The sequence below is a fragment of the Lynx canadensis genome, chromosome A2, assembly GCF_007474595.2.
Source record: "Lynx canadensis isolate LIC74 chromosome A2, mLynCan4.pri.v2, whole genome shotgun sequence".
NCBI classification, from domain to species: domain Eukaryota; kingdom Metazoa; phylum Chordata; class Mammalia; order Carnivora; family Felidae; genus Lynx; species Lynx canadensis.
Genome location: NC_044304.2, coordinates 52,746,819 through 52,759,175, shown reverse-complemented (window position 1 = coordinate 52,759,175; position 12,357 = coordinate 52,746,819). Strand labels below are relative to the sequence as shown.

Below are 12,357 nucleotides of genomic sequence, written 5' to 3'. Positions count from 1 at the left end.
TGTTTAGCGATAAATTTCCATTTAGGTAAAGTCCAGTTTATCTCGGGTTCGACTGGCTGGAAGTCTGTCCAGCGAAACGGCCTATGCTGTGTGATTATGGCTGTTTGCTTTCATAGCCCCGGAGGCGTTCGTTGGGAAGCCCTGTAATGTCTTCTGAATCATCACAGGAAAATGGAATTGTGGACAGGCCAGTTTCAAAATTAAGGTTTTTTTGTTTGGTTTGGTTTTTGTAATTCTTCGAAAATTGTTGGGGTATATGTGGCATATATGGAACTGTTTGACCAGAACATATTCTCCTGTGATTGCCTTAATAGGCTGAAAATTTATTCTCGAACTGCTTTTAAGTCATTCTATATAGTCAACCCAGAGGATAAGAGGGAGAAAAATCACCCATAAATGAAAAGCTGTGGCTTACACAGTGAATTACTTAGGCTTACAGCTGATGTGTCCCTCCACGTTCACTGCTCACTTGCCCTGTGCTAGTAAGATTATTGGGTCTGTATTATGTCCAGTCCCTATTTAAACCCCTCCGAGGCATATTGTACTGTGACACATGGTAGATGAGGGCACTGGGCTGAGCGGCTTGCCTGTGAGATGGTGAGTGGAACTAAAGCTTGGGGCTGGAGTTTGCCACGTCTACTGCTCTTTCCACCTAGCCCCTGATGGTGTACTGATCCCGGCACACAATCCACCTGAAAGGTGTGAGCATACTCGCAAGCGGCCCCTCTGCCCTCACTCCTTCACGATTCTGCCCATCCTTCGTTCCATGGTTGTGGGGCCTGCCTTTCCTTCCCCCGTCACCCGTGTACGGCTTCCTTTTTGTTCACTCACGGTCCTGACCGTGGGCCTACCATGCTGGGTAGCGTGCCGGGCAGTGAGGGTACAGGATGAGCAGGGCTTGGTGTGGTTCTAGAAGCCCCTGGAGAGGTGGGGAGGGGGCACAGGTGAGGACGTTGTTAATATTGGTGTGATGAGCTTTTTATTAAAGGTTTGCTTGGGCACTTGGGGATCCAGAGCACAGCTCCTAAAGCTGCAGGCATGGTTAGCAGTGAGTGCTGTGTGTGTGTGTGTGTGTGTGTGTGTGTGTGTGTGTGTGTGTGTGTTGGGGGGGCACACACATACACCATTAGCCACAGAAAGTGGCACATCTTACCTGAAGAATGGCAAGTAGACTGTCGGAACTGCAGAGCACAACGCTTGGGGGCGTGAGGATGGGAAGGTGGTCGGCCTTCGGGACTCTGGCGAGAAGGCGGTGCCAAGCTGCTGAAAATTGTAACTAAGGGCGTGATGTGGTCGGATCTGCGTTATACAGAGCTCACGCTGGGATGAAAACAAGTAAAGCAGGACACCTGCATCAGACGGGCTCAGATTGAGTGTGGGTAGCCTGGGTGTGGTGCCATCCTACGTCACCATGGGGGAAGCAGGGCAAAGGGTATATGGGATCGCCGTGTGTTCATTTCCTACAACTGCCTGTGAGTCTGCAGTGGGAGAAGGCATGCCTGGGTGCATAAAATACTAGCTTACCTTTCATCTGATTCAGGTGGAGAGGCGGGCTGTGACTGTTGATTTCTCTGGGTTTCTCAGTGCACGAGCCCAAGCTTCTCTGCTGTGAAACAGGCTGCCCCCTGAGGCGGATGGATGGTGGCTGTGGACTCTGAGAATAATTTGCATCCCTTAAAGAAAAGTCATTGAAATTACCCACCACATTTCTAGTTAAAAGACTTCTCATTTGTTACAAAAAAAAAAAGATTGTCCTGGCAGTAAAGAACATGGTGGACTGTGGGGGCTGAGACCCAAGGCAGAAAGAACCCCAGGAATAAACAGGGGAGGAGGGACCTGGACTGAGCCCACAATGGTGTTCCTGGTCTTTTATCGGCTGTGCCTTGCCAGTCACCCATGCTGTAGCATTCTCTAAAGATGCAATATAGGATGCTGCCTTTGGACTGGGTCACTCAGGTTGCAGGTGGGGGTGGTGTTTATAGCCCCACCCATGTTCCACACAGCTGAGGGCTTTGGGAGTGTCCGTTGAGGGACTTCCCTCAAGTGGACTGCTGTGGTCGGTATGTTCTGGATGGTAGAGCTGCATGCTTGGAGCCGGGGCAGACGGCACCAGTTCTCAGCCAGTGTGGCACCACAGCCCTGAGTCTCGGTTCTGTCACGTGGAAAGAAAGTAGTTGCGGCGCCTCCTTCGTGCTGTGGGGAAGATCCAGAGAGCTAATGCTGCTGGAGTAAGCTTAGAACACGATCCGCCACGTTGGAGGCATCTGGTGACTTTGGATTATGCTGAGTGGCAGATCCTTGTCAAACCAAGCCGGCCTGGAGCACGCAGGCGAGTTCTCCAGGCTCCGAGCAAGCGGAGTTTATTATGGAAGGGCTCTGCAAGCACGTCCCCGAGCAGGGGTAGGGTGCTGAGCCGAGGGGTGGCGTCTTCGCTTGGATGGCCCCACACGGCCGACCTCAGACCCTGGGGCTCTGGCGTCACACCGACCTGGGTGAGCACGGGGGTTCCTCGCCTTACTGGAGCTCTTTGGCCTGAGCCTTGGCAAATGGAGATGACGATGGTGATGAGATATTTCTCCCTAGTGCGGTGAGGAATTAAATAATCAGCATGAGGCGCCCGGCGCAAGGCCGGTCTCCCCTTCGCCATTCAGAGCGTGCCAGGGTTTCCATCCAAGTGCTCATTCCTCTTTTTCAGGAACAAGACTGCCAACGGAGACTGCCGAAAAGACCCCCGGGAGCGCAGCCGCAGCCCCATTGAGCGTGCCGTGGCCCCCACCATGAGCCTTCACGGCAACCACCTGTACACGTCCCTCCCCAGCCTCAGCATGGAGCAGCCCCTGGCGCTGACCAAGAACAGCATGGACGCCAGCAGGCCGGCTGGCATCGCGCCCACGCTGACCCCTGCGGAGCGGCAGCAGGTATGCCTTTGTCCAGGAGGGCTCAGGTTGGCAGCCGGTCGTCGGTCCAGGGGCGTGGGGACTGCGGCCCCGGTGGAGACCACGGGGCAGAGGACCGGGAGGGAGGCGGCGGCCTGTTACAAGGTCACACTGTGACAAAGTTAAATGTCAGGTTGCTTTGCTTTGGGTTGGAATTCTATAAAGTCAGTGGTCAGAGGGGTTATTAGCTCATGCTGGTGAGAAATCTGTGATTGGCAGATAGGAATGTTTTTTATTAAAGGAAAATAAGGAAATTAAATTATTATTTAATAAACAGAGTTCGCTTGATTAAAAAACCCAATATTTCAAAAATGGGGCTCCTGGGGAAATACGAAAGGAAGCATTGGCATTGAGGTTTGGAATCCCTGCATGAGCCCATGGTGTTTCTCTCTGAACCGCTAGGGCCTTGTGACCTAATAGGTCCTGCTGTCAGCGTTTGCTTAAGATCGACTGGCAGTGAGTGGAGGAAGGTGCCGGGTCCTGAGGAGATGCTGCGTGCAGCTGGAGGCCCGGGCTCTGCTTCTGGGCTCCCCTCTGCTTTCCTGCAGCCCCCCACCGAAGTGCCTGTCGCTGGGCTTCCGGCCACCCTGCCTGACACAGCTGGCCCAGCACGCCTGGCGCCAGTCTCTGATCTAGTCTGTAGTAACTGCTGTCGGCAGGGCCTTGGCATCAGACGAAGTCATGCCAGTGCCTGTGAATCCAGTAAGGCCGACGAACGGTTGCATTTCCCACGGGGGAGCCAGACATCTGCATCCCGTTTGTTTCGTTCATTCATGTAACAGAACGGGGTAGATACCTACCATGTACGAGGATGCTAGAAGCTGGGCAGGCAAGATAAGGGCACTCATGGTTTTAGCATAGAGGAGACTGGTTATCAAATAACTATATTAATGTATCTGTAGACAGCCACTTACTGCACACTTACTAGTACTGCCTGTGCCTCGGGCACTCGGCAAAGCTCTGGAGGTACAGAGACACATGAGTGGAATACGTTTCCAGCCTGGAAGGAGCTTGCAGTCTAGTCAGGGGAGTGGGTGCGTGCAAAGAGGATTGCACTCAGAGCCCACAGTAGAGGTGTTTTAGGCATCAGAGAATTTGATTCTAGGAACAGGGAATTCAGCCCTCTGGCTGCAGCCACTGCCTTGGGGAGTCCCTTGGCAAGGTGGGGGTGGGATTCCACTGGGAAGATCAGTCTCTAAGCCCATGGTGGCTTGGGGGAAGAGGCTCCCTGGAGCCCCTGGAGCCATGTCTGCCCAGAACAGCTGTCTCTGAAGCTTTAGTGTTTCTTGGATCATGGGTTTCCATGACTTTGAGGGTCTTCTGGTTGGTTTGGGTCACATTTGCTGTGTGAGAAGTATGCTGCTGGACACAGTGACTTGGCTCTTTTACCGTGGTCTCCCTGACCCTACGGTAAAACGTGCCTGGCTGCCCCCCGCCCCCCAGCAGGAAGGTCCCTGGCCTGTCCGATGTGCTGTGCAGCTGTGGAGCAGGCTTTCTAGGACTGAGAACCTTGAATTCCCACCTGAGTTCTTAGGGGATCCCTGGATGGAGAACAAAGCCATGGCTGTGGGGCAGGCTGACAGCTTTTGTGGGAAGCCTTTGGCTTCCCCGACGTGGTGGCCACACCCCTAAGCTTTCATTTAACGTTGGGGGTGGTGATGAAGCAAAGGTTATCATTCATGTGTGTTTCATTCATGGGGTAACCGCTCAATGAGCTCCCTCCTTTGTCAGTGTGGTGTGGTGTGGCCAGTCACTAGAACCTGAGCTACTGCTCAGACATTACCGAGTTCTGTGCCCAGTACTCTGCTGACCACACAGAGGTGAGCAACACGGTCAGCTCAGAGGCTGTTTGCTGGGGTTCTGTTTTATTTGTGAGCGGTCAGGGTGGCTCCTGTGGGGAAGTGAGTTTGCTGTCCCGCAGCTCTGAGCAAGGGAGAGGACTGGGTGGGGGCTTCCTGGAGCAGCGGCACAGCTGTGTGCGGTGGGCAGGCAGGACAGGCGGTGCAGGGCGGCCAGGGGAAGCCTTCCTCTGTTGGGTGGAAAATGTGACTCACATCTCCGGGAACCAGAAAAGGAAAGTTCCTGGAGAGGCATGTCTGGGGAGGCTGCAGAAAATGTCACCCCACTTCGTGTTCTTGTGATGGCGGCTCCGAGGGGATCGTGTGTCCTAAAGGAAGCTCCAGAAGAGACCGCGAGAGGGGCTTTGACAGCAAATGGGGAGATGCAGGCTAAGGTTAAATACTAACCCGGGGGATAGCGTCCATCGGGATGGTTCTCACGTGGTCGGTCTTTCTCCAGGGCAGCGTCGGTTCCACATGCAGCCAATGTGGGTGGGGAGAGGAGTGAGTGGAGTGTGAGTGACACATTCTCAGCCTGGCCCTGCTGCTGGTTTGCTGTGGAGGCTCCAGCAGGTTACTCATTTCAGGCCTTTGGTTTCTCTATCTGGAAAACTAGGGTGTTGGGGGAGGAGTTTGCATCCCGTGAGCTCACAGTCTGTTCCAGGTGGGTTTGTGGCGCTGAAGCACAGCGTGCATTTGGCCAGAGTTGGGGAGATGGGCCTGAGCTCGGAACAGGAGGGTGGTGGTGTGGCCTGTACTGGGAGCCCTCTGCCAGGTGGGTTGGGGGGAAGGGGGGGAGGAGGTGAGGCTGCCCCCTGCTGTCCATGTGCACAGCCACCGTGTTCCCTCCATCTCGGGAGGTGCCCTAGAGATGACCTGCTGTCAGGACTGAAGTTAGAATGTCTTCACAGCATCCCCTTGTTCATCGGTGGTTCTGTGTTGCTGGCCCCTGCTAGGCGGCCATATTCTGTCCGGGAGTGGCTGAAATAAAGGCCGCACGTTGACTTTATTCTTCTAGCTTTATTCCAAGCTTCTCTAAATTCATTCTAGGATGCTTTACATTTCTTTGCCTTCTGTGACCATCTCTCCAAAACATGTCCCCACTTTGCGACATTGCGTCAGTCAGGACTCCAGTTCCAAGGAACAAAAACCAGCCTGAGCTGACGTAAGCACAAGAGGAAGGGAGTTTTATTGGGAGGACCCCGGGCCGTCTCCTGGAGCCCAGGGTCATGGGTACAGCAGTTATCAGGAAGGAAGGGCCGGCCCTTGCCTGGGAGAGCTGGTGAGGAAGCCAGGCTCTCCCTCCCCTGGCTCTGCGCCAGCCCGGATCTCTGCTGCTCACCCACCTAGCCAGCTTGGCACAGCCATCCCATGGCTCTTGAGACCAATCTCAGTCTCCTACTGAGTCTCGCTTAGTAGCTGGCCCCGTGCCTGGGTCAGATTTCCAGCTTGGCCTACGGGGCAAGGTCACTTTGGCTACGGCTATCTTAGTCCTGCCTCGTGGATGGAGGTCAGGAGGTGGGGAGAACACAGGCTCAGCATTAAAAAGACCCTTCGGAAGGTGGCCTTCAAGCTGCAGGCTATCCTCCATGGGCAGCATGACCAGCCCCTGAAGGGCAGGACTCCCCTGTCACCACGGGCTTGGCCCCCAACCCCTCACCTCAGGTGGTCCTCCAACCCCTTTGCAGCTGCTCCTCTTCCTTTCTCACACGTGGAGAAATGGAGGCTAGAGGGGTGCGGCTACTGCCTGATGAGTGGAGGGCTGGCATTCACCGCAGGTCTACTTGTTCCTCTCGGCCTTGTTCTCGTGGCGCCATTTTTGCCCATACCGGGATGGGTCGCACTCACTACATCCCCATTGCTGATGTGTTGAGCTAATAAATGAAACTCCCTACTTTTCCTTAATGTGCTGCTGCTAAGCCACATCTTCCCCCAGCTTGGATGTGAGTAATTTCATGTTAGATCCAAGCATGTCCTGGCTCATCCTTGTAGGTCCAGATCTTTATCACAGAACGTGTTTTTCACTCCTGTTCATTTCCCATCATGGGAAGGTTTGCTGTGCAAGCTTTTTGTATCTTTATCCTGGCTACTGGTTGAAATCTTTAAAGGGAAGGCCAGGGGTGGACGAGCCCTGATCCCCCTCACATTGACATTGCCCTCCCCCCTGGGCCCTCTGGGTGGCCCTTCAACCAGCTGTCTTCCAGTTGTCTTGCAATTCAGGGCACATCCTTCTCCATCTTGTCTTCTGCACCATCAGGAGAGGTCTTTCCTGGCTGGAACCTTAGGCAGCTATTTAATTCACAGACCTTCTCTGTCCTGGATACCAGGCCAAGGTCTGGGGATCCAGAAACACTTCCTGGTCCTTGCTCTCAAGTGTGCCTGGGCTAGAGGAGCCAGGTGCCGGTGTCTTCTGGGTGCACTTAGAAGGGGTGATTGACTTGCTGAACGTGCAGGTGGCCATAAAAGTCTTCACAGAGAGGATAGGTGAATGGGGTTTTAAAGGATGAGCAGAGTTTACCAGGCAGACAGTATTGATGTTCTTGGGGCAGGGGAGAGTGTCGGCAGAGCAGAGGGGGTGAGGGGTGGGATACATCCTGTATTTCTGCCTCCATCGTGATTTGTGTGGTCATAGTAGAAACCGACTGGAGCTGTCTCTAGCTTAAGCAGAAACCGGGAGTATGTCGGAAGGGTCCTGAGATGGCTTAGAGCACCCTGAGGGGTACAGGGCACACCGTGAGAGAGGCAGGGACTGGGCTGCTCTGGGGACTTGACTGGAGGGACTGTGAAGGCTTCTCACTTACCCACCGAGGCCCCACTCACTGTGGTTTAGCAGGTTCTCTTCAGTTTTGAAGTCAGAGGCAGCAGACGGGCTGGGCTTCACTTTGTCTGTCATCAGGAAGGGCTGCGGGACACGCTCATGGCAGAGGAGGGGAGGGTGCTGATGAGGGCCTTGCGCGGAGTAGCTGCGTTCCCTGCAGGCAGGATGGGTGCCCGTCCACGGTGGCGGAGGGACATGGAGACGCGTCCTCCCTCGCAGCTGCGCCGCGTGTGGAAGGACTGGGGTCCCGGCTGGGGCGAGCAAGCGACGCCGCTCCCTGTCGGCCTGCCGAAGCCGCAGCTGACCCCAGCCTCCTTTTCTCCCCAGAACCGGCCTTCGGTGATCACGTGCGCCTCGGCCAGCACCCGCAACTGTAACCTCTCGCACTGCCCCATCGCGCACAGCGGCTGCGTGGCGGCCGGGCCAGCCAGCTACCGGAGGGCCCCGAGCTGTAAGTCACCCTGTGTGTGGGGCGGGAGGCAGCCGGGCGGGGGCTTGGGCTTCCTCGTTGGGTAGGATTCAAGTGGAGTGTTTGCAGTTCGGCATCGTGCCGTGGACGGAACAACTAACCCCTGGAGCTTGTTTTATAGAGGTCGAAAAAGTGTGGGTTGTTTTTGAGCCCACAGGCACCCAGCATTGTGTCTGGCTTGAGTGGGACAGAGGAAAGAAACCTCCAGGATCCCACTGTAGTGGGACAAGATCTACAATTACTTAAGAACCACGCACTCTCTCTCTGAACTCACACCTAGTCCAGGGTGGCACGTTGCCGTGTTCAGAGAAGCGACCTGCCCAAATGCCCAGCTAGGGCGGGTGGAGATGGGCCCTCTGTCCCCAGAGCCCTGACCGACTGCTGTCCTACCCCCCAACAGCCACCACCACCTGTGACCCCGTGGTGGAGGAGCACTTCCGCAGGAGCCTGGGCAAGAACTACAAGGAGCCCGAGCCGGCGCCCAACTCGGTGTCCATCACGGGCTCCGTGGACGACCACTTTGCCAAAGCCCTGGGTGATACGTGGCTTCAGATCAAGGCGGCCAAGGACGGCGCATCCAGCAGCCCCGAGTCAGCCTCGCGCAGGGGCCAGCCCTCCAGCCCCTCGGCGCACATGGTCAGCCACAGTCACTCTCCCTCCGTGGTCTCGTGAAGGGAGCACACCACCCTTGAACAAGATGTCAATCTGCATGGTTTGCCTGAGCTTTGAACAGTCAGTGCTTAAAACAGAAAAAAAAAAAAAAATTTGTGGGGGGGTGGGGTAGGGGGAAGGGTAGGGAAGGGATGGTTTATTCGCAAAAACCATGTCGTTGGGATTTTTGTTCTGTTTTGTACTTGCTTGGTATTCGTACCTGGGGGCCCTCCGACACGAGAGCAGGAGCTGCACGTGGAGCATCCGATGTAGCGTCCTACCTTCCTGCCTCAGTTACCAAAGAGACCTCTGATGCAGGTCCGCTGCCCTGACGGGGGCCAGGACTCCACGGCGCACGCTTTCTCAGTCACAGGCCATGACGTTGGTGACTCAAATGCTTTGTGCTTTTTATTTGCTTCTCGAGACCAGGGTGTGTGTGGCTTAGCTTCCATTGCGTGTTTGGTCCGGCCCGCGCGTGCGCGCGCGTCTACTTGAAGAGAACAGAGAACTGTCGCGTCTGATTTGCACTATTGGAGGAGGGCTAAAGTTGCCTGCCTGACAACTTTATGTGAGATGCTAGTACTCTGAGGGCAAACTGCTGAAAAACAAAGGGTTTAAGGATGACATTTCTGACCATTTGTGTTTTTTTTGTTGTTTTTTTTTGTTTTGTTTTAATTTAGACAAAACAGCTTTGGAAGGGGAAGTCTCATACAGGTTATAGGTCTTTCTCTCTAGATTTCAGGTGCTCGCAACTGGACTGCAGACTCTACCAATCACGGGCATTTTTACCTTTCCTAAACACTGCAGTTTGTTAGACTAGAGCTGAGGTTGGACGATTCTATAGTGCTTTCAACGTGATGCATGTTTTAATGGAGAAAAATAGCTGGTTTCTATTAATTGTATAGATAGTAAACAAGAACCTTAATACTTACTAGCTTCTTTTCAGAATTAGTTTATTTTTGTCAGTTACAGTCCTAGATATACTTACTGCTGGTACAGTTGTACTCTGAGATTTGTGTTTGGTTGTCACACTACTCCTGAGCAGCGCGGGGCCGCCCGGCCCTGGAGACGGGCAGTCGAGTCGTTGGTCAGCCGCGGTGCAGGATGCTGGAGTTTTTGCTGCCGGCTGACATTTATTTTTTGCATCCCTGTCTGCTTATTACTAGTGCCCAGGGGAGTTGGGATTTGTGTCTTCCAACTTCCCTCCATGCAGAAACTGTTCCCTTTCAACCCTTTTGGCTGAACAGCAGATTACTGACAATCTGTGATATGGTATTTTGTGTGCTTCCTCGTACGCTGGGGCCAAGGCAGTATACATTCCTCTGACTTTATACAGTTATTACTGCATTTATTATTGTTTGCTATAGTAATAGCTACTAACTAGAAATTAGGCAAAGAAGAAAGCATGACGGACACAGCTGTGGATGTTCAACAGCTGCTCCTCTTTTTTGTGTTAAACGTACATTTCTATCCCCCCACCCCTCCACCTTGCGACATTCCAGCCTCACCCACCAGAGGGCTTAAGAAGACACCTGCCCTGGTGACACAGGCGTGACTGCCTCCCCTCCCCGCCCCCGTGAGGCACCGTGGACTCGCGGGAGCCCTCCAGGCTGGTTTTCAGTGTAAGAAAAATACAAGTTAGCTGGTTAATTTTGAAAATGGTCACTGGGAAAAAAAGGTCAGCGGATTGGCTCTTGCTGTGGTCACAGGGTGGCCGCAGGTCTTTCAAAAGGCGAAAGAAAAGCCCTTCTCCTCTTGCCCCTGCACACATTTCACTCCCACTTACTGGGCTTCCAGGCTTTCGCGTTCAGGCCCCTATATTTTCTGTAGGAAGAAATCAGTGAGAACACTTTTTTTATATAGGTAACTTTAAGACCATCATTACGCTGTGCGTAAAGAATGTACAGAGAAATTTGTAGGTATTTTTTGAAGAACAATTAATTTGTTAATGATATGTAGCTATTTAATTTTCCCCTTTCCTATTGTAATCATTTTTTTTTTTGGTTTGGAAAAAAAAGTTGATCTTTTTTTTTTTTTTTTGTCGTAGATTTGTCTGTAAAAGTGCAGGAACACAGTTATTCTATGAGAACACTGCATCTGCCTTAATAGCCACTAGTTTGTTATTGCTACAGGCTACTGAGCGTTCACAGGAAAACAACCCCACTGCCGGTGGGCTCTGTGAAGAGCAGGCTCCTGGGACAGCCATCTAGTCTGTCCCCAAGCGAGGCCGTTGCTTTGGGAGGAACGGCCCCGGGGCGCTGGCCTATCTGGGATAGGCGGTACCCTGGAGGGGCACTGGCAAGTGGGGAAGCAGAAAACCAAACATTTCACTGGGAAAGGACACACTCCCTGGCCTCGGGAGGAGCACAGTGAGTTCTTCACAGAGCCACGCCGTTGCAGTGAGTTCTGACCGTTCTCTCCATGTTTGTAAATCTGTAATATACCATTCTCTGTGGCCTGTTTTCCTGGAAGAAAAAAAAAAAGGTTTGGCAGGCCATCTTTTTTTTTGTACTTAAAAGTAGCCTTAAGAACAATAATAAAGTGCTCTTAAACCACAGGCTGTGTGTGTGACCCGCGGGCCCCGGGGAGGGCTCAATGGCCCTGCATCAACAGATCCCACACGGGCGGGAACACCGCTGACAACCTGGCCTGCAGAATCCCCACTCCTGTAAGAGCCAGCCTCAGACTCCACTCTAGCCTGGGTCCTGGGCCTGAGACAGTAGAGGGCACCCCTGGGTGGGGCAGGCATCCCCCTCACTTGGCTGCAGGAGAGTGGGCTTGGGTGCCGAGGCGTCCTCTCCGAGGCAGGAGGGGCAGCTGCCCAGGCGGCAGTGGCAACTTCTTTCCTCCCCTGAGCAGGGACGGACAGATGCTCTGCCCACACATGAGGACAGGCCAAGCGGCGGAGGAGCCGTCTGGGTCGCCGTCTGTCCATAGTGGAGTTCTGAGTTCACTGGGACGAGTGTGGGCCCTTCTGTTCCACATGGAGGTCAGCTCTCCTGCCCTCCCTCTCCAGCAGACCAGGCTGACAGACCTCACAGGCACATCAGCCCTCGCTGGTGCCCATAGGCCCCTCTCGGGTTTGCATCGTGGCCCAGGGACCCTGGTGCTGCCCCCACAGTGGCTGCCGGAAGGAGCTGGTTTCTCATTTCCCCATTGGCTGTGTGTAGGGCTGACTTCTTCCCTGTCCTCATTGCTGCCCCAGCCGGGGCCAAGGTAGGAAGGATCCTGGGAGTTTTTACTATCAAACACTTGACCAGAAGAAGAAGAAGAAAAAAGAACTCGTGGAGGGAACCAAGTCCAAGATCAGTGGCAATGCCAAAGCCAAGGTTATTATTCAGCTCAGAACTAGCGGGATCATGAATCAGGAGAAATGGAGAACCCCAGAAGCTCCTGGGCAGTGGAGAGGGGGCCCTGGTCCTCAAGGTATGCAGAGGAGGGGACCAGAAAGATGGGAGGGGCGCAGGGCCCAGAGTCACCTATCCTGGAGGTGGCAGTCGCATTCAGGCAACAGAGAAGTCCTCCACAGGCAGCCAGGGAGAAGCCAGCCACACGAGGGTGGGCCGCATCAGACCGTCTCGTCATCGCTCATGTCCCAGATCTGTGTAGAGAAGGGGAGACGTTCAGTGTTCAGCCGGCCGGTGG

General features: G+C 54.0%; 2 protein-coding genes across 7 annotated transcripts in view; one reads left to right on the top strand and one right to left on the bottom strand.

Annotated features, from left to right (window-relative positions):
* The window catches only part of VGLL4 (vestigial like family member 4), a 168,568-nt gene extending 157,301 nt beyond the window's left edge, over nucleotides 1–11,267 (top strand). For all 3 annotated transcript variants that reach the window (XM_030307417.1, XM_030307418.1, XM_030307416.2), the window contains 3 exons: nucleotides 2,696–2,918; nucleotides 7,920–8,043; nucleotides 8,462–11,267. In XM_030307417.1, the coding sequence (XP_030163277.1) occupies nucleotides 2,696–2,918; nucleotides 7,920–8,043; nucleotides 8,462–8,733 (619 nt within the window). In that variant the 3' untranslated portion in view covers nucleotides 8,734–11,267. The remainder of the gene's footprint in view (nucleotides 1–2,695; nucleotides 2,919–7,919; nucleotides 8,044–8,461) is intronic.
* The window catches only part of ATG7 (autophagy related 7), a 249,548-nt gene continuing 247,927 nt past the window's right edge, over nucleotides 10,737–12,357 (bottom strand). For all 4 annotated transcript variants that reach the window (XM_030307412.1, XM_030307414.2, XM_030307415.2 and 1 more), the window contains exon 19: nucleotides 10,737–12,313. In XM_030307412.1, the coding sequence (XP_030163272.1) occupies nucleotides 12,281–12,313 (33 nt within the window). In that variant the 3' untranslated portion in view covers nucleotides 10,737–12,280. The remainder of the gene's footprint in view (nucleotides 12,314–12,357) is intronic.